Source organism: Plasmodium vinckei, assembly GCF_900681995.1.
Source record: "Plasmodium vinckei vinckei genome assembly, chromosome: PVVCY_13".
Lineage (NCBI taxonomy): Eukaryota > Apicomplexa > Aconoidasida > Haemosporida > Plasmodiidae > Plasmodium > Plasmodium vinckei.
This window is the reverse complement of record NC_051305.1, coordinates 1869718-1891815: the sequence shown is the minus strand read 5'-3', so window position 1 is coordinate 1891815 and position 22098 is coordinate 1869718. Positions and strand designations below refer to the sequence as shown.

Sequence of the window (22098 nt, the reverse complement as noted above, 5' to 3'; positions counted from 1 at the left end):
AATAAAAATTAGAAAAAAGCAAATAAAATTTATTAGCATTAACAATTTTTCAATCATATTTTATACTTATTATTTTATTATGTATTTTTATAATTTTAGTTTCTTCCTAAAAAAGATACTATAAATTTAATTAATAAAAGTTAAAATAGCAATATAAATTATTTTACTTTTTTCTTAATTTTGTTAAAATGAAAATTAATAAATATCTTTCCCCTTTAGTAGTATTAGCTTTATATTCCGCTGTAGTTTGTGATTCAACTACAAATAACAACAGCATTGATGTACCAAATGACATAAATAAAATCGATGCTAATAATAATCCAGTATCAGATAACATAAATAAAGAATCTGGTGATGAAAATAGTGGATGCAATTGTAATGATAATAAAAATTCCAACTCATCAAGTTCAGAAAAACCATGCTTATCTTGCAATGATAAAAATGGAGAAAAGGATGCTACATCTGGTACTGGAGATAACCCAACAAATATATTAAACCCAAATTATGCAGATGATATTTTTGGTTCTGTTATTGCAAATATTAATACAAGTGATAATGGTGATTATAAAGTTAAGTATGAAGATTTCAAAAATAAATATGATAATCTTATAGCTATTGATCAAACAGAATTTGAAATATTTTCAAAACTTGTTGAAGGATTTATGAAAACTAATAAAGAAATTAATTTAAGCTCAGACTATTTATATGATGTACTTACAAAAACACTTTCTGATAAAGCATTTAAAGATGAATTTAAAAGCTTTATGAATAATATGTATAATTTTGTTAAAAAAAAACACGAAGGAAAATTAACTACTGAGACTGATAAACAATACATGGCATTATTTGAAAATGTCTTATCCTTACTCAATTCCATGTAATTTAATATGTAAAAAGGGGAAAGAGAAAATTATCTATTATTAATTATATAATATTATTACACCATTGTAAAACATAAATATTGTAATCAATTTCAAATTAACATTTTTTTAATTTACTTTTTTTTTTTTTTTTTTATTTTATACGATTCCCTTTTTTATATCTTATCAATACCTGATTATGCTTCTTAAATTTTGTAACCCCATTATTATAGCATATTTTTTTTTTTAACTTTTTGTATGTTATGTTTCTCTTAAATATAGTTATTTCGTTTTCCTAGAAAAAGCGTATAAATATTTATAATTGATTTAAAATGTAATTTGTTTTTTCTGGTATTCCTTGAAACAATATGCATACAAATATTATAGAAGCTCATGGCTGTACTTTTAAAAACTCGTTAATTAATTATTTAACAATTTTACAACTTATTTTAAGAAAACTATTGTGAATGCTCAAAATGGAGCTTCCTGATATGATGCCCTATTCACCAAGCATATTATACTCAAAGAAAAAAACTTGTTATGGACATCCGTTTTATATAAACTAATAAGTGGCTATAACACGTTGCGAATATAAATGTATTTAAACTAAATAATGTCATCATTCCATCCTTTTAAAGTAGAAAAAAGGACAAATTTTCCTTTTGCTTTCTATTTATACCTCTGTTGTTTCGATCTAAATTAGTGAACCAATAAAATGCTTAAAAAGTTTATTACTTTTTTAGTAACAAAAATTATGACCTGTGCATGTATATAACGATAATAAGGTACAGCGAAAAAATGAAACTACTAAAATGATCAACCCAATGAATGAAAAAAATTAAAACCATTATTATATATGTTCTAATTTAGAATAAAAAATTGTATTAGGGAAAAAAGATTGAGCATACTGCATAAAAATGCAGCTAAAATTATAAGTAAAGATAAAACATTCAAAAAGGGGGTATTAGCCAATTCGCCGAAAATATCATAATAGAAAAATTGTAAAACTTCCACTTATTTTACAACAATTTTTTGTATGTTTTAAAAAATATAGTTTAAAAAGGAAACTAGTTTGAAATAAAATTAGCAAAAAATTGTAATAAATAACTGAACCAGCATGCGGATTTGTAAAACATTATCGATCTGTTACATTGTGTAACATATTTTAAAATGATACCAAATAAAAATATGCTATAATAAATTTATTTTGCACTATTACCCATATGTCTAAAAAATATGCACACATTATTATATGCATATGCATATGCACGCAATTATTTTTATAATACCTTTGCAACCCCTCCTAGATTTCATCAGCAATTTGTCTATTTTTTTTTCTCTTAATAAATAAATATAAAATACAAAAAAATATATATTATTAATATATACCATTTATAATGTTTAACTTTGTAAATATTATTTCTTTATGTGAAAAAATTAAAGTATATTTTTTATAAAAGGAAAAAATAATTGCATGGAGAAAATATGTTTTATTAGACAGGTATATATTATATGCATATATATAATTAAAAAAAAAAAAGTATGTCGACCCAATTTTATATAAATCTATAATTTTTAAAAATAATATCATTTTAAATAGTCATGTAAATTTTATTTTTGTTTATTATTATGCATTTAAATTTTTCATTTAATTTTTTTTTGTATAGATTATTTGTATTATTATTTATATTTTATACAACCAATATATTTTATATTTTTATTGATATAACATATTTTAATCTTTAATATATATACACACACACACACATATTTAGACAAAATGGCAGCATATAAAAAGTTATATTTTTTAGCTATTTTAGCTTTATTTTTTAAAGCAGTATCAGCTGATGATTTTTCGAACAATGATGACGATGAAAATGTATCTGATATTATAAACATACTTAAAAATAAAAACCATGATTTATATAACAACCCTAACTATATTAGTGATATCAAAAAAAAATTCCAACTATTAAAAAAACAAATCGATCAAATGAACAAATATGAAAAAGGTGTGACTTCAGGTGAAATTGGAAATATACTCGAAGAAGAATCTGAAGAAGAATCTGATGAAAACTCAAATGCAGACAAAATTGTTTTTGGTATGAGCGAAGATGATTTAGACAATTATGATGATGACTTTTGGGGACAAGGAGCAAAAAATGTTATTCCAGTTCCAAAGGACGGCGATGCATCCGGTGCAGCTGTCGTAGAAGGTAACGCTGACCCTGCACCAAAACAAGAAGGTGAAGAAAATAAAGGAGATCAAGGAACTCAAAAAACCCAAGGAACCCAAGGAGTTGACGGAACTTCAGGAGCTTCAGGAGCTTCAGGAACCCAAGATGCTAAAGGATCTGAAGGACCCCAAGGACCTGAAGGAACTCCAGGAGCTAAAGGAGCTCAAGGAGATCAAGTAAGTAGCGAAAACCCCCCAAATGGTGAAGGCCAAGGAAATAACGGAACCTCCCAAAAGGCTGAAGGCCAAGTAAATAGTGAAACCTCCCAAAATCCTGGAAGCCAAGGAAATAGCGTAGACCCCCAAAATCCTCAAACCAAAGTAGATAGCGGAGCCCAAGAAGGTGCCAAAGAAGGTGACAAAGCATCACTACCTGCTGAAGACTCCACCCCAGGAAAAACCGCCTTTTTAGGCACCATTTTTGATGACATGCTTAAAGAACAAAACGGAAATACTACAATAAACAACAGTGAATATCACAGCAAATATAATGATCTCAAAACTGAATGCGATCTTTCTATGAGCACTGACGAATACGATATTGCAAAAAAACTCATTTCAACCTACTTTAGTGGAACCACTGAACATCCCATCAAATTATATGACATACTTGTAAAAGCAATAACTGATGAAGAATATAAAAAACACTTTAAAAATTTTATTTATGTTATCTACAGTTTTGCTAAAAAATATAACTACTTAAGTAAAACCAGATTAGAAGACGAAAATAAACAATTCATAACAAACGTATTAAATATCTTAACCACAGTTGATCTTAAATAAATTATGTATACAAGAAATGCATAAAAAAAAGTTTGTAATCTCATACTGTTTATATATATATATAATTTTTAATAGATTTTTTTATATTTGCTTATCGAACTAATGCATAATGTAAGTGTGTGTGTATGCACAAATATTTATAAGAACGAATAATAAAAATATGTATTTAGAAAATGTTTTATTGTATCACTTATGCGCTACCGGCAACCTTAATATGCCAATATTTGCTTTAATAGTGTTATATATATTTTTTTTTATAAAATTGTGAAAACTATTTTTAAAACTTGATTTTAAGTTATAAGTATAAAAAATAATAAATAAAATTATTGAGCTTCCGATGAAACATTATTCGAAGCTTGGACTTTTCTCCTTATTATTATCAACTCAATTTAGTATGATCTTAGATGAATATTTAAAAAAAAAAATGGCTTTTTCTTTATAAATTTAAAAAAATTTGTGCATATACTGATCATAAAAACCAAAAATGTTTAATCGAACCCATAATTTTATGTTTTTAGCAAGTCGGATCATTAATTTTCCTTTTATACACACGTGCATATACACACACATGTGTAATAAATAATGGGCATACAACTATGCAATGGTTTGGTAAACATGCTTTTTCGCACGTCTAAAAAAATAAAAAATTTAAATAAATAATAAATTAAAAAATAAAAACTGGAAAAAAGTATATAAGTCATCATATGTTTTTATTGTCATTTTTAATATAATAATATTTTAGTTCTGGTTCCTTATAAGGTTTATATTTTAAATAGTTTTAGCTTATTCAAATAGTGATAATTATTCTAGTATTTTAATTAGTGAATTTTATATATTTTGTTAAAAAAATGAAGGGAAAATATGCATTATTAGGTACCTTAGTTTTGTTGAATTGCGTATTAGGCAATAAAACTGATACAATAGAAGATGAGATAAATGAATTAACTGAAAAGTTAAACAATTTAGAACAAGATATCGCTTCTAATCACATCTCCGAAGATGAGGTTAGCGACGAAATCGAGGAATTAAAGATGAAGATCGAGGAGTTGAAAAAGCTGGCCGAAGATTATGACAATGACACAGTCGAAGGTAATGCAGAGACACAAGAGGGTGGAAGTGCAGGCACAGGCGGTGCAGATGGAGTTAGTGCAGGCGGGTCAGGTTCTAAGGCAGCTGGAGATAATGCAGACGCAGGCGGTTCAGGTGTGGGTGGCGCAGGTGGCCCAGGTGCAGGCGGAAGCACAGGCGGTGCAAGCGGTTCAGGTTCTGGCGCAGACGCAGGCACAAGTGGAAGCGGTTCAGGTGTGGATGGCGCAGGTGCAGGCGCAAGTGGACCAACCGGACCAGCCGGACCAGGTAGTTCAACTGGGCCAAACGGAGCAAGTAGCCCAAATGCGCCAGGAGGTACTGGAGCTCAAGATAGTTCTAAGGGAACTGGAAGCCAAGGCGTTTCTCAGGAACCTGGAAGTCAAGGTGATTCTAAGGGACCTGGAAGCCAAGGTGATTCTAAGGAAGCTGGAAGCCAAGATGGTTCTAAGGAATCCCAGGGAACTGATACAAAACAGAAATCTCAGGATTCTCAGGAATCCCAAGGAGCCAAGGACCCCGCTCCCGATGCAGAGCCAAAAGGGTCCGGAATAATATATCTTGATAGCCTTTACGATGAACTTCTTAGTGACGCGAATAAAAAAAAATTAATCGATTCTGAGCACCATACTAAATATAATGAATTAAAAAAAAAATATGATCATTTTGCAATAACACCAAAAGAAGCTGAAATAATAAAAGATTTATTAGTAAAAATGTTTGTAACTAATACTGAAAATAAAGCAAATGAATTATTAGCTGTATTTAAAAAAGCTTTAACTGATGAAGAATTTGCAGAAGAATTCGATAATATAATATCTGGTATTTATGCCTTTTCAAAAAAAAATAATCATTTAGTAATTGACCAAGTAGAATATAAAGAAAAATATGGTAAATTATATGAAACTATGAGCAAACTTTTTCAAACTTCATCTTTTCAAGCATCAACCAATACTGCCTAACCGTTTACTTTTCATTCATTTTGTGAACATATATAGTCTTTATATTTTATAAAACATTTTTTATTAAAACTTATCAACTATTTTTAAAAGACACGTATTAAGATACCGTTTAAAAGTTGTAGATTAATTAATTTGTTTTTTTAATATGTTTGGGTAAAATAGGAAAATGTTTAATAACAGTTTTTATAAGAAAAAAGGGGGTAAAGAATATATGCATGCATTTGTGTGAATTTTATCAAATGTATTATTGTAAATAAGATACAAAGGTGTATAAATAAAAAAATCAGTTCATCTATTTAATGTATAAATGCATGTGTATCGGTGTATACATGTATATTGATTGTTTAAACAAAAATGATAACATTGGGTTGGTTGAAGGGTGTATATGTAGCACATATCGTATATAAAACTGGGAGGATAAACTCCTATATGTACACACACGTGTTCATGCATATATATATCAGACAAAATTCATAAATATACACAATATAAATTTGTAAACTACACAATATTAGTGTTTGTTTTTTTTTTACATTGTGCTGTATTCCTCTGTAAATTTTTTAACTTGGCTTTCTATATTAGTAACCACAAAGCTATATATATTATCAAATAATTTATCAGGTATTTTTAATTTATCATTTTTTTTTATAAAAATATAATTTTTCCATGTTTTTCCAGCTTCTAATTCGCTAGATAATTCTTTAATTTGTACAATAATTTTATGAACATGAAATTCAGGTAAATTTATATAAAGTGATATATGTAAATTCGAAGAGAATTCAAATATATGTCTTTTTGTTCCTCGTATAACAACAATTTGAGCATCTGCTGTTAAATCTTTAACTTCACTTATTTTTATTTTATTTAAATATTGTATAGGTAATATTTCTGGATAATTTAAATTTGTTAAATTAAATTCATTTTGATTATTTAAATTTAAATAATCGGATTGTTCTGTATTTTTAAAACTAATATTTTTTAAATAATAATCTAATTTATTTTTTACCCATTTTGTCATATCTTTTTCTTCATAAGTTGTACCTCCTGAATTCCAAGAGGATATAGCTTTGTTTGAATTTTTTTGTGAATTTAAATCAAGATCATGTGCTTCTTCTATTTTTCTTGGTATATTTTTTTCAAATAATTTTTTATCATCTTCTTTAATATCTTTTTTAAAATAACAATAACCCATTTTTTTTGTTTCATTAATTATTTTTTGATCTTCTTCATCGATTTCTAGATCTGATGAATTATGTGTTGTATTTGAAGATATAGATTCATTTTTTTTATTACGTTGTTTTTTTTTATTATTTTTTTCTCTTTCTTTTTCTCTTTCCATTTCTTTTTCTCTTTGTTTTTTTTTCTGTTCTTCATCTTCTTTTTTTCTTTTTTCATTTTCTTGAATTTCCCATTCCTCAAAACTTATGATATCTTCATTTCTTTCTCTTTTTGATTTCATATCTTGCTCATATTTTTCTCGTTTTTTTCGTATTATTTCTTTTTCCCTATCTTCATATAATCCTGATGCTTTTTCAAAAATTTTTGAAAAAGCTTCTTTTTGTTTTTTATTATGTTCATTTTGTTTAATCATAACATTTTTTAATAACTTCTTTGCATCAATATTTTCTGGATAAATTTTCAAAAACTCTTGGATTTTTTCTTTAGCAACATCAAAGCTACATCTATTAAATTCTATTTGACATAATCTAAACATACCTTTTTTATTTGTTTTATCGATATTTAAAACTTTTGTTACATATTCATGTGCATCATTATATTTTTCTATATTAGAGTAACATATACTTAGGTTAAGAAATAAAGCTATCTCAAGTTCTTTTATTTTATCATTCTTATTTTCCATATCTTTTATATATTTTAAACCTTTTTTATATTTACTAATAGCATTTTCATAATGTTTATTTTTAAAATCATTATTACCATCTAACTTTAAATCAAGCGCACTCTTTATCTTCTCATCGAAGCTCATTTTCTTTATTTCTTCATCTAGCTCTTTATCTTGTTCCTCTGCTTTTTTCTTACTATCGTCATTACACCCCATTTTGTTAGTAAATAAGTAGGCAGATAAATATGTAAATAATAACCAAATAAATACCCAAATAAATGACCAAATAAATATTGTATATGCGTTTAAAAGGTATAATATGACAGTAGCTAGGTCCTGCTATCAAATGTATGCATATTCATACACTTCAAAACTAGCACATAACCCTCTATAGATAATGTGAAAAAGGTATTACATATATGTACCACTATTAACCTTCAAATGGCATAAAGTTTACCCCTTTTTTGTTTTTTTTTTTATTTTCTTAATTTTAATCACAAATTAATTTTGAATTTCTCATAGAGTATGTACTAATATACATATAATTTTATGCATAACCTTATAAATAATAATAATAATAATATTGTATATCATAAAAAATTATACATATTTATATTCCGTTATTCACAAGAGCTTTTAATTATATGTATTTAATTTTATTTTATGATCTATACGGAAATATATTTTTTAATTATTATACCTCTTTAATTATTTTGATATAACAAAATTTTTTATAGAACTCGTTACATATTCCTCCCAGGCATCTTCTTTATATTTTTAATTAAATACTATATATGCGCAATACGTAAATATGCCTATAATATATATTTTACATACTATACCTATGCAGGTATACACGACCAGGAATATGCATATATAAATATTGATAGTAAAATATATGTACCATTTTTTTTACAAACAAATAATACTATATAATATGATTATATTTTATTACCACATATATTATATTAATAAGTTGTGAATGGCAAAAAATACCTTTTTATTATTGGAAAGGAGAAAAAAAAAAAAAAAATTTATTTTGAAAAAATCATAAAATGTAAAAAAGGGAAAATATTCCACATAACAAACCATACATTTAATGACATATTTTTATGTACTTTTAATTTAGGTTATTTTAAAATATGTTGAATAATTTGTCCATTTTTTTTTATTTATTTTACACAATAGGATATTAAATATAGTAGCAGTTTTTATATTATTAATTTTGCCATTGTAGTGAAAAAAAAAATATATTCTAAACCTTTTATATAAGAGAGTTTTCCATTTGGCTTTATTTAAAATGCTTTTTTTTTTAACATAAAAATTTATAATTTTTTACATTATCATAATGGTGAAATATAAAAGTATTAGAAATACGGCTAAAGAGTTTGGAAAATATTTTATTGTCATTTTATAAAAAAATATAAGTTTGAATGCTCTTTTTCGAAAAGTCGCTTACAGTTGGCTATTCCATGTATATGTGTGAGATTATTTATTTGTTCCATTCCCTATTTCTTTTTCAAATTTTGGATTTCTCTCTTTTTCAACTTTGTCATTACTTTGCTTTATTATAAAGGGACAAAAAATGTGAAAGCCCATTTTATTTATCACATAATTTTTTGTATAAAAAGAGAATATAATTTTTGCCTATTTAATACATATTTGTCTAGAAAATTATGTAAGAATATTTATTTTTTTATAAACTTATGTGTGCTCGCATAATATTTTATACACTTTTTAATTATAAAATAAATATATAATTAAAGGATAAGTTTGTGCTTAAGGTGTGAAAAATAAAAAAAAATAAAAATTTCATATTTCATTGATCCAATTTTACAAATATACAATAATGTAAAAGTGTAAAAAATATATATATACTTTTCTTTAATTATAAACTATTTTATCCGTCCAAAAGTTTTTCTCACATTTTTCACATACCTTAAATTGTTAATTATATTTTTTTTTATTATGATTATGCTAGTATCATTTTATAAATATTTCCCAATATATTAATATATAAAATATATTCATAATATGTATGTGTTTTCTTTTTGTAAGGAAAGTATATATCCAAATATGTGTGGGTTTTACTGAATTTATAATTACACACAAAAATATTTAAAAGAAATGGGTAAATAAAAAAAAAAAAGCAACATATAAATATGCATTTTATTTATTCTTTAACATGCATATATAGGGAATATGCAATGTAAGAGTTGCAAAACTTGCTTGTTCTTGATATTATATTTACAAAATAAAATAAAAAAAACGTGAAAAATATTCTTACAAAGTTTACTTCACATTTACCATTAAGTAGGGAATATTTAATCAAGTTTTTTTTTTTTTTGAAAAAAATTAATATATTTTTACAAGCATATAATTATTGAGAAAGGGAATAATTTTTTTTTATAAAAAAAATGAACAGCATGTTGGATAGTTTAAATCTAGAAAATATAGCCAATGTTAAAATAAAGGCATATAAAAATACAAATATTTATAATAATATACAAACAAATGAAGAAAATAAAGAAGACAATTATTATGATGTATATATTTTAACTTATATAAAACACATTGTCCGAATAAAAGCCAATTTGGCTTTACATGGTGGATTATATAGTAATTACTTTGAAAAATATGAAGAGGAATCCATTTCAAATATTATGCTTAACAATCTACTAACCAAGAATGATAAAAAAGGAGCAAAGGAAACGGCAAAGGAAACGACAAATAAGACTAATCCCAATCCTGACGAAGCAAAAAATGATTTAAACTACAACATTAAGGAGTTACTAAACAAATTAATTAAATCTTATAAAATTCGAGAAAATAAAATTTTTTTAATTACTGGTATGTTAGGTTGTGGAAAAACAACATGTGTAAATTTAGCAATTGAATATTTCAATAAATTTTTACAAATTGAAAAAAATATAAAAGATAAAAATGAAATTAAAAAGAGTGTCTTATTTTTAACAGATCAAGAAAATTCATGGGATAAAAAAGTATATAAAAAAACACCATATACAGCTAAAAATTTTCAACAAGATTATTCAACAAGTTATGAAACATCTTCTTCTTTATCTTCTCCTAAAAAAATTAAAATAAATTTTGATGAGCCTCTATTTAATTTTACACCTAAAAAAAAAAAAAACACAAGAAATGAATCACCATTACCTAACAAGCAACAGACATTAAAAAATGCTAAATTAAAACAAGACTATTCTCAAAATAATGAAAATATTGAACAAATTAATGATAATATTAAAAATTTATTTGAAAATAATGATCTATCCCCTTTAAGGAAAAATACAAACATACGAAATAAAATACAATTTGAAGAACTTTTTAAAGAACATACTAAAAATGATCAAAATGAAAACAGCACAGGTCCAGACACACATAGTAGTCACAATTCAGATGAAGAAGAATGGAATAGTAATGAATATGAAAATGACAAAGATGAAAATGAGGAAAATGAAAACAATTCAGGGTTTAATAGAAAATATAGAAAAATTGTTGAGGAAATTATAAAAGAAGAAAAAGAAGAAAGATTTATATATATAATTCGTATTAGTGCATATTTATATAAAGATGATTTACAATGTATTAAATCTATATATTCTCAATTATATAATTATATTGAAACAGATGAAAAAATGCCAACAAATTTATTATTGAATGATTATATTATAAAATTAGAACAATTATTAGTTAAAATAAATGATCAAAAAAAACAAACAATATTAATTATTGAAAATGTAGAAAAGTTTTGCTTACAAAATAAACAAAATTTATTATACACACTTTTTGATCTATTACATAAAAAAAGTATATGTATTAATATAATTTGTTTAACTAATGTTCTTGATATAACTCAAACATTAGAAAAAAGAATAAAATCTAGATTTACATTTGAAATGATATATATATCACCTATTTTAAATATAGAAGAAATTACAAAATTAATTTATAAAGTTTTATATGTTAATTTAGATGATTTTCATCTTATTAAAAAATATTATTCAGTATATTTTTCATACTCTGATTTAATAAAAATTCAAAAATTTCTACAAATATATAATTCAACTATACAAAAAGAAATAGCAAACAATAAACTTTTAAATCAATGGTCTTATGATATTAGTTATGGACTTGATATTAGACATATATATCATACTTGTGTTGATGCAATTTTATCGATATGTGAATATAAACATATATTGAATGGTGATCTAAATGTGTTTGAAAATAATACTATCTTAGATCCCACTCCTTTAAAAAAAATGCTACCAAATAATTCACAATATAACAATAGTGAAAATAATTATTTTACCCAATGCCAAGATAATAATGAAAACTTTTCCTTTCATGAGCAATCAAATGATAATACACAGTTTGAAAATATAAATTCAGAAAAATTTGGACTTTTTACAAAAGACAAAAAAAGTAATCTCGAATATTTAAAGGAGAGACCATGTAAATTAGATTGCACACCAATCAAACGAAATTTTAACGATGATGAAAAGTTTAATGAAAGTGAAAGAGAAATTCTTAATGAAAATGAAAAACAAATTCTCAATGACAATATAAACAATCAGGATAATCAATTTCATTTTGATATGGATTTAGATATGAGTCCTCGTAAACTTAAAGAAAATATAAAATTAAAAAATAATGTTGAAAGTTATTATATACTAAATAATGTACAATCTAAATTTATTAGAAGACATTATATTAAAAAAGTATTACGAGATTTATGTTCTATAGAATATATGATTTTGTGTGCATTTACTAGATTATATAAAAAAGAAATATTACCAAAAACTTTATATGTAATTATATTAGAAATTAACAAATTTAAACAAGCATATCCACAAGAACAAATTGTTGGCTTTTCTTTGGATGCCTATAGAAGATCCTTTTTTAGACTCGTAGATTTAGATATTATAATTTTATCATCTTACTCATTAAATCATTTAAATATAAAAAATTTTAGTAACGATTCCTTTGGATTACATGAACCTACTAAATTTCCATGTTATGATATATTTTTAGAAAATATTGATACATATAATTTAAATCACAATTTGATTCAATGGGTTAAGCAAACTACTGAAGTCATGCAATAGTCACAATATATCATTAAAAAGTTTAACTATTTGAAATGCCTTAATAAAACAACCATTTTATATCCTATCCATTTTTTGTATATATACATATGCTTTTAGTATACCCATTTTTTGTATATATACATATCCTTTTTATATACACATTTTTTGTATGATTATTCGACCCCCTTTTTATGTTTTTTTTTTATTTCTTGATTTACAAAGTCTCTCATGCACACACAAATTTGTTAACTCCTTTGGCTATGACTAACCATAGAAATTAAACTCATTTGTACACTATTATGTTTTCCGTTTTGCATTTTCGTGACATTTTTGTGACTTTTACTTTGCATGAGGACACCAACCTAACATTTGATAACCATTTCGTAATTTTAAATTTGGGTTTATACCTTAACCGTAGCTAGCTTATTTGCAAGCAATTTTAAAAAATGGGAATAGCATTTTATTGAAAATATTAGATTAATATGATTACGATAATGTGGAAAATTATTTTACAAATTCACACATTTATGCAAGCATATTAACTATATTAGTTGTATTTGCACACATGCTTGCATATCATATTATTTTACTAAATCATGACTTATTAGCTTGATAAAATCACACTAATAAATTAATATTTTAAAACGATTTTTTTTCATATGTTTCCATCATCTTTTTTTGCAAAAGCATATGCATGTGATAAGATATAATATGCTCGGTACACACTTGAAAAAATTCTTAAAAAATTAAAAAAAATAAAAAAACTTTTAATATACCTTTTTCGTTTGCGCCCTAATATATCTTTTAGCAAATGCATACATGGGTATTCATAATATTTTTGGAAAAATAAAAATCATAAAAAGGCAAATAAAATAATAATACACAATTTATTGGTAAAAAAATTATAAGCACATTCTATACATATTCGTGAAAATAATGGAAAATACAAAAATACAGAAAATACATACACAGTATCCTTAAATAAAGTTTTGTTTTTTTTTTAAATAATTTGATGAAACTCCCAATTAAAACTTTAAAAAATATGTATTAAATTTAAATAAATACAAACAGTCTTATTTATATATAGCCAAAAAAAAAAAAAAAAAAAAAAAAAAAACAGCTAGCTAAAAAAAAAAAAAAATTATATAATATAGCTAGTGATAATTTTGTAGATATACCCAATAAATATGTCAGGACAAGCAAACATATATATATATAAATGTTTGTGTGTATATGTATAAATAGTTAGACTAAAAATACAATGAAATAAAGAAATGGTTGTCAGGTTATAAATAAATACCCAACGAAAAGGTACTTTAAACATTTTCGTGAGCAAATACTGGGGAAGCTAAAAAGAGAAAAGAAAAAAGAATAAAAATAAAAAGCAAACAATACAGCAACACCTTTTAATAAGCATATACAACCGATTTTATGCTAATATTCTTCGATCACCTTTTTTGAAATATAAAATAGTTTTTTTATAAAAAATAAAAATGCACATTTTCCCTGAATGCTGTATATGTAGATTAAGCTTAAAAAATAATTTGTGTGTTGAAAAAAATTGCGGTAATGTTTTTCATTATAGCTGTGTAAAAAAATGGATATCTGTTCAAAAAACTTGCCCGTTATGTAAATGTGTGTGCTATAAAAAAAATTTACTATATATCCATTACGAAATAAATGAAGATAAAAAATTAAAAGTTGATGATAGCACAATTAATAAAAGTAAGGATGAGCTATATGAAGATTTAATAAAATTTGAAACAGAACTGATAAAGGAACAAAATGAAAAAGAGAAATATAGCTTAGAAATATTAACCTTAACAAATAAAAATAAAATATTAACTGATACAATAAGTAAAAATAATATAAAAATAAAAGAAGATGAATTTGAAAAATCAAAATTAAAAGAATTAAAAGATGAATATTTAAAGGATAAAATATTACTTTCTACAAAAGTTGAAGAATATGATAAAGAATTAAAAAAATATAAAACAATTGAAAAATATTTAGACAAACTAAATAAAGAAGATTTAAATAAATTTAATTTACTATTTGGATTAAATGTATTAACTTTAGAAGAACAACAAAATGTTATTTTAAATTATATAAAAAATTGTTTAGATATACAAAAAAATAATGCATGTCTTGTTAAAAATTTAAAAAAAGATATCAATGAAAAGAATAATCAAATTCAAACATTGAAAGAAAAATTATATAAATATAAATTGGATGGAGGTATAACAGATAGTAATGATAACCAATTATCAAATGATGAAAGTGATTCAAAAAAAAAAATTATAATTAAAAATAAAATTATTAGACGAGTTAAAACTTTAGATTCAGACAATGAAAATAATACACCAAAAAAAAGATATATCTTTAGTTCAAAGCCAAAAATGTTGAGTAATAATATACAAAATAAAAATAATGATTTTATTAATTTTATAGATAAACAAATTAACAATTCTTATTCCTCTGAACAGTTAAATACTACACCAAGTACCTCAAAAACACAAACAATTGAAATGAACTTATTTAAAGGCAAATCGGTTGAAAAAATTTTTGATAGCATTCCAAATAAAAAAGATTTTTCAGCTAACAATGAAAATAATAAAATCAATAATTTCGAAGATAAAAAAGATATACATGAAATATACTCTATTCCTACTGATTCTAGTAATACTACCACTCCAAATAATAACATAATAACTAAAACTCCTATCTCTCCAGCATTAAAACGTATAAATATATATAAAATAAAAAAAAATAAAAATAGCAAATTGCTTATTAAACAATCAACAAAAATAACGGATTTTTTTAAAAAAGTATAAATTTACCATTATTGTCTAAACACAATTTAAGCTCATCCCATGTATTTCCACAATCTACTACATTTTCTACAAAATATATATAACACTTATATTTTATTTTTCCATAAGCTCAATCTTTGTGTGGATAAAAAAATGCCCACAATTATTCCTTCCCTTTTTATTTTAAAAATTTATGGGCAATTTTATATTTTCTCTGCTTGAAAATAGAGCAAAATTGCACATTGCATTTGCCTTAATTTTTTTTGTATAAACTTCATTTTTTTTTCCCTTTGTTTTTGTAATATATTCATAAATATATGTATGATAATTTTTTACATTTTCAAAGCTATTTTGCACACACAACTTTGTAATGCGTGTCATAAAAACAAGGCTAAAAAAAAACCTCATAAAAATGGCCTTAAAAAATGTTTATATAAATAGCACGGTAAATCACGTGAAAAGTCTTTACAACAACTATGAAAATAGTGAAAGTTGCAAAAATAAGTTGAGTAAAATAATATGACAAAAAAAAAATAAAGCGGATATATATATAATAGAAAGCTAAAGTTTATGTACACATTTTTTATTTTTATTTTTTTCCGACGACTTTATATGTCTTATTTGGAAAGTTAATAAAAAATGGTTCATGATGTTATATCTTTCAAAGCTGGTAAAGAAAAAACAGATTTTCGAGAATTAAAAAAATCAAGGAATGATATAAATTCATTCCAAAAAAAATTATTTTTTAAAGTTTTAGAATTCCCAATAATAATAATTCCTTTTTTCATACGTGTTAATAAAACATTCATTCTTTTTTCATCATTTAAAAAACCTAAAGAATAATTTTCATTTGATCTTACGGTACTTATAATAATTAAATCACTTTCACATCCTTGATAACTATCAATAGTATGAACATTTTTATAAAAGTTATTATATTGTTCTTCATTTTGTTTTCTGGGAATATTAAATAGGTTAGACAATTTATTTGGAATACCATTTTTTGAATAGTCTAATAAAGTATTATATATATTAGTTCCGACTTTGTTTGAAATATTTACATCATTGGAATATAATGTTGACTCATTAGAATTAATAAAACAAAAGTTTTTTTTTTCACTTTGAATTGATTGTGTAATATGTTCAACTTCGACAAATGGCATAGAATTCATATTTAATAAGTTTGACTCACTTTTTTCATTGCCACCATTTTGCTCATATTCTGAAAGCCCTTCTTGTAAAATTTTTTGTATGTAATTTTTTTGGCTCATATATGGGGTTAGGATAGCTAGATTTGGTTTAGCCTTCGGTAAAGATATGATTTGTATAAGCCTTAAAATAATCAAAGCTTCAAACCTATTTATATATGACTGATTTATTTTTTGCTCAAAAACTTCATGATTGAATTGATCAGTGTGTGTGTCAATAAATAAGATTGGTATAGAGAAATACGAGCATAAATTATTTTGAAGATTCTGCATATTTTGCATGCTTTGCATGTTTTGTGCCATTTGGCTATTTTTAAATAGCTTTAAAAAATTAGACTGATTTGATTTTACAAAATTATCAACTATTTTTTTCGAAGCTATTAATTTATTATTATAAAAATAAAAAGATATAAATAAGTATATTGGAAATATTAATCTATATTGTGTAAATAAATAGTGGCATTTTATATTTTTATATTGTTTTAACTTTTCAAATATACTAAAATAATTTATTTCATTTCTTTTTTTTTCATTTATTATACTGTGAAATGTTAGCTGTTTATCATCACCAAATGCATATATATAATTAGCATTTAAATTTAAACAGATTAAACTATTATATTCGGATAAACTTGAAGCTTCATCAATAATTAAATGTTTTATTTTTTTATCTTTTATTTTAAATGCTTGATATATTGTGTCTATATATATATCCGATTTCTGATGTTTAAGTGCTTTCTCTTTATCATTCTTATTTAAACATAAATTCAAATTAATTAATTTTTTTTTTATATTTTCTACAGATATATGTTTACATGTCCCAACAAATATATTGTTCTTCTTTTCTAAACTCAATATATAAATCAGAAATGAAATAAGATCACTTTTCCCACTTCCTGGTGCGCCTACAAACAAAAATAAAAAAAAAATTATTATTTCATGAAGAAAACATATCTATCTATCTATCTATCTATCTATGTTTTACACACACACAATAGACATTTTAATATTTCAAAAAAATGTGATGTATGTCTATTTTTGTTTTTACCATGAATTATATGTATTGGTGGTTTGTCATTATCAACTAAAATATCTTTTAATACTTTTTTTTGATATATATCAAATTTTTTATAAAATTCACATATTTTTGTAAATTCTTGTGGACTATTTTTTAATTGTTTATATAATTTATTTATTATTTGATCTTGTTTTATTAATTCTTCATTTAAAATGTTGTAAGATTGCATATATTTTTTTTGGCTTTCTAAATATCTGTTTACAGCTTGATGAATTAAGGAAGTATAGCTCATTGAGTTGTTTAAAATATTTTTTTTTTTTTTTTTTTTTTGATTTTGTATTATTCCCTCTTCATCATTACAATATGTATGTATGTCTACACGAATCTCGTCATTTAATAAAAGTTTAGTAACTTCATTATTTAAATATTCATTCTCTTTTTTTTTTTCAAAAATATTTAAAATAGAATATTTAATTCGATTAGTTATTGTGTTTAGTTGAACTGATAAAGTTATGCCTTCATAAGTTATCAGCTCTTTTTCATTATTTTGTTGAAGTATTGATGAATTTTTTATTTTTTCTAAATTTTCATCATTTAAATTTTCTTGTCTATCTTTAATCCGACTAAAATATGATTCAAAATATTCTTCAGTTATTTCTTGTTCTTCATATAGTTTTAAATTATTATTATCGTCTTTATAATTTTCAACAATCTCAATGTCTTTATTATCACCCTGATATTTTTTTATATCCATATATAATACACAAAAATCATTTACTTTTCTTACATTTTTAACAATCCCTAGAAAAAATAAATGTCCATTTTTATTTGTACATTTAATTAATATAATATTTTTTTTTTCAATATCAATATTTTCTAAACAAATAAATTTAAATAAATTATTTTCCTTTGAACAATATTTTAATTTATATGACTCTTGTAAATCAAAACTTTTATATAAATTTTTTAATCCTATATATTTTTCATAATACATATTAAATATATAATTTAATATATATCGTCGAATTTTCTCTTTTTCATCTTTTATATGTAGATCGTCAAACTGTGCACTATTTTTTATTCCTTGTTCTATCCCATTTAAGCTCGAGTCTTTTGATGTCCATTTTTTATTTCCATCATTTTCATTATATATATTTTTTTTGGTTGCACATTTGTAGAGACTTATATCATTGGCTTTGCACATACTATTATTATTAATGTTAGCAGGAAATTTATTTAAAGTGATTTTGCTAGTATTGGTAATATTATTTATCGATTGTATAGTAGTACTATTCTGTAACATACGAGAAGAGGATGAACATAAAAATGAATTAAAAAATATAGAATATAAATTGTTTAAGACATTTATAAATATATTTGATTTTAATAATAGAGAAGTTAATATATTTTCAAAAAATTGAAAATCATTTTTTTTATTTTTTTCAAAAAATTCATATTTTAAAAATAATTTTTTTAAAATTTCGAAATATGTTTTCTCTTCTTTAATATTATTTTTTTCTTTATGATATAAAAATAGTTCCCATAATTTTGTTAATTTTGCATAGTTGACTTTTCCTTTCCATTTTTTTATTTCCTTTTCATCCCTACATAGGTTTTTGTTGCTTTTTTTGTTTAGACCTCCTTTTTGATAGGTCACTATATTCCCTAGTTTATCGTCTAAATTTTGTCCATTTTTACAATCTCTTTTATTTTCCTGTTCTAATTTTTGTCTTAAAGAGTTTATTGTGTTTGTGAATATTTTTATTTTTTTATTTCCGTCTGAATTGTTATTACACACACATATGGTTTTCCCTCCATGAATTGCCCAGCATAATGAAAAATTAAAATAATTATTTTTATCTATACTTAATTTTGTATTATTAGGCTTATATAATTTATATAATTTTAAATAATCTTTATAATCTTTTTTGTATATAATTTTTTTATTTGCTAATTCTTCAAATTTATTAAAACAGTTTACACCTTCAAATACTTCATAATTTATGTCTCCGCTAGAAAAATGTTGTTTTTTTATTATTCTATTTATAAAACCATTCTTATAATTATTATTCCACTTTATTCTGTTCAATATATTCATTCTTGCGACAATAGCAAAAGGGGCACACCTACCATCATCTGTTTACACAATTCTGGAGTTACATTATTTCTTCCTTTTGGCATTACTTGATGCTTTTGTAAAACCTCCTATTAATTTAGTGATATTGTTTATACAAAAAAAAAAAAATTATTCTAGCTATATTACCATTTTAGCATTTGACATAATTTTTATATGACTGTTCAGAATATTTCAGTTTTAAGAAATTATTTTTTATTTTTCAAATACTAGTTTATTAAAATTGGGGTATATCCATTTCGTGTTTTTCTCAAATGATTAATTTATTTTTTTATTATTATTTTGTTTTTATTTTTACATCCTAAATCGTTTTTGCTAATATGTAGCCCATTTGACGCTTCACCTTAAATTATTTTTTACACAGCTATTAAAAAAAAAAAAAAAAAAAAAAAAATAATTTAAGCTACCCATTCAATAAAATATAACACCTTTCCAAAATTATTAATATAAGATTGAAAATGAAAATTTTGTAAAATTTAAAGGTTGCTTATTCAGTATGCTTACAAACATAAATTTATGGGCATACAAGTAAACATGTGTATGTATATGTATTATATAATACTCTGGTATTAGCTACCTCCTATTTTTATGTTGCCAATACCGTTCTTCTTTACTTTTCTTTACTTTTCCTTTCCTATTCATATTTTTTTTCTTTTAAGGACTACTCATAACAATGAGTTAGTGATATTTGATTTTACATAAATGTTTATGTCTTTTCTCAAAAAAAAATACTATTATTCATTAAAACTATTTATACAAAAATGGATATCCTTACACCCACTTTGCTTATCATTAATTATATTTACAATTTTATAAAAAAATATTTTAGTTTTGGGAAAATAAATTAACAAAATAGTTCAAGCAACTTGAATATGCAAAATAATACACGAATTTTTTTTTCTTTGCATACATATGCATAACAACAGAAAGTTGTTACAAAAAAATATACCATGTGCATATAATGCAAAAATATGGTAACATTAAAAAAGGGTAAAATTATGTATCACAATTTTATTTGCAAATTTATAAGGCACTATTGTGTGCCTTTCCATGTATATGGCACGGATAATTATCCATCTTCGCATGGTTTATTCTCTTCATTTTCTTCATTCTCTTCATCCTCGTCATCCTCTTCATCTTCGTCGTTTTCTTCCCATTCCCCATCGTCACTTTGATCTCCATTAAATGTGTTTTCCATGTTACTCATTTGTTTAAATATCGTATCATTGACTAAATTATTTTTTCCTACGAGATATATTTCTGGTGTAATTGGTTCACGATTAAGCATTTCGTCATCATCTGAATTATTTATTTCTAAGTCATCATTGGCTTCATTTTCTAAACTGTTTTTATCTTTTGTATAAACATCCATTTCATCTTCATCCATATCAGTACCATTCATTTCTGTATTTAACTGTATGTATACACATGATTCATCCCATATTTTTTTATCTGATGTAATTGCATGTAGGGCAATACTTGATGAGTCTATAGTAATGTTACTTACTTCATTTAGAATATGCATATAAAAACTTTTATTTTTTTCATAATGATTTAAATATATGTTATTTGTTGTTATATCTTTAAAATCTGTAATTTTTTCTTTTTTATTATTATCATCTTTATTTGGAACCCATATTATTCTTTTTTCTAAGATATATAATTTTCCTATACCTAAGTTTAGTTTATTATATATAAATTTAATTTCATCGCCCTTATATAAAACAGGATCAACTCCTCCTTCGTCCAATTTATTTAATTCATCCTCAGTAACACAGTTTAAAGAGATTGGCATTTTTATATACCTACTATTGTTATATTATATATAATGGTAATGAAGCTATTTTCTATTTATTCTTTCCAATTATGTATTATAGTATTTTTTTTCACAACGTAGTTGTTAATACTAAATTTATATTTATCATTTGACCTTTTTTATAATTTTCATACCAATCTTTTCAATATTAACGTAGAAAAGTGGAAAATAAAAAAAAGAAAGACCTTTTAGTGATAATTTTTTTTTTTCAAAAATATTTTTAATATT

At 23.7% G+C, this 22098-nt stretch overlaps 8 protein-coding genes across 8 annotated transcripts; 5 read left to right on the top strand and 3 right to left on the bottom strand.

Moving 5' to 3' along the window:
* Positions 1 to 188: 188 nt before the first annotated feature.
* Positions 189 to 881, top strand: PVVCY_1305190 (MSP7-like protein; the record flags this gene model as incomplete). The annotated part of the gene is made up of 1 exon (XM_008624196.1): positions 189 to 881. One exon carries the CDS (start codon positions 189 to 191, stop codon positions 879 to 881), a length of 693 nt encoding a protein of 230 aa, XP_008622418.1.
* A 1759-nt stretch (positions 882 to 2640) lies between these two features.
* Positions 2641 to 3879, top strand: PVVCY_1305180 (MSP7-like protein; the record flags this gene model as incomplete). Its single annotated transcript, XM_008624195.1, has 1 exon — positions 2641 to 3879. One exon carries the CDS (start codon positions 2641 to 2643, stop codon positions 3877 to 3879), a length of 1239 nt encoding a protein of 412 aa, XP_008622417.1.
* Positions 3880 to 4727: 848 nt separating this feature from the next.
* PVVCY_1305170 (MSP7-like protein) lies at positions 4728 to 5927 on the top strand (the record flags this gene model as incomplete). Its single annotated transcript, XM_008624194.2, has 1 exon — positions 4728 to 5927. One exon carries the CDS (start codon positions 4728 to 4730, stop codon positions 5925 to 5927), a length of 1200 nt encoding a protein of 399 aa, XP_008622416.2.
* Positions 5928 to 6456: 529 nt separating this feature from the next.
* On the bottom strand, positions 6457 to 7986 carry PVVCY_1305160 (chaperone binding protein, putative; the record flags this gene model as incomplete). Its single annotated transcript, XM_008624192.1, has 1 exon — positions 6457 to 7986. One exon carries the CDS (start codon positions 7984 to 7986, stop codon positions 6457 to 6459), a length of 1530 nt encoding a protein of 509 aa, XP_008622414.1.
* Positions 7987 to 10187: 2201 nt separating this feature from the next.
* On the top strand, positions 10188 to 12899 carry PVVCY_1305150 (conserved Plasmodium protein, unknown function; the record flags this gene model as incomplete). Its single annotated transcript, XM_008624191.1, has 1 exon — positions 10188 to 12899. One exon carries the CDS (start codon positions 10188 to 10190, stop codon positions 12897 to 12899), a length of 2712 nt encoding a protein of 903 aa, XP_008622413.1.
* Positions 12900 to 14374: 1475 nt separating this feature from the next.
* PVVCY_1305140 (conserved Plasmodium protein, unknown function) lies at positions 14375 to 15715 on the top strand (the record flags this gene model as incomplete). The annotated part of the gene is made up of 1 exon (XM_008624190.1): positions 14375 to 15715. One exon carries the CDS (start codon positions 14375 to 14377, stop codon positions 15713 to 15715), a length of 1341 nt encoding a protein of 446 aa, XP_008622412.1.
* A 623-nt stretch (positions 15716 to 16338) lies between these two features.
* On the bottom strand, positions 16339 to 20018 carry PVVCY_1305130 (conserved Plasmodium protein, unknown function; the record flags this gene model as incomplete). Its single annotated transcript, XM_008624189.2, has 2 exons — positions 16339 to 17807; positions 17951 to 20018. The coding sequence occupies 2 exons, from the start codon at positions 20016 to 20018 to the stop codon at positions 16339 to 16341; spliced, it is 3537 nt and encodes a 1178-aa protein (XP_008622411.2).
* Positions 20019 to 21123: 1105 nt separating this feature from the next.
* PVVCY_1305120 (conserved Plasmodium protein, unknown function) lies at positions 21124 to 21849 on the bottom strand (the record flags this gene model as incomplete). Its single annotated transcript, XM_008624187.1, has 1 exon — positions 21124 to 21849. One exon carries the CDS (start codon positions 21847 to 21849, stop codon positions 21124 to 21126), a length of 726 nt encoding a protein of 241 aa, XP_008622409.1.
* Positions 21850 to 22098: the final 249 nt, after the last annotated feature.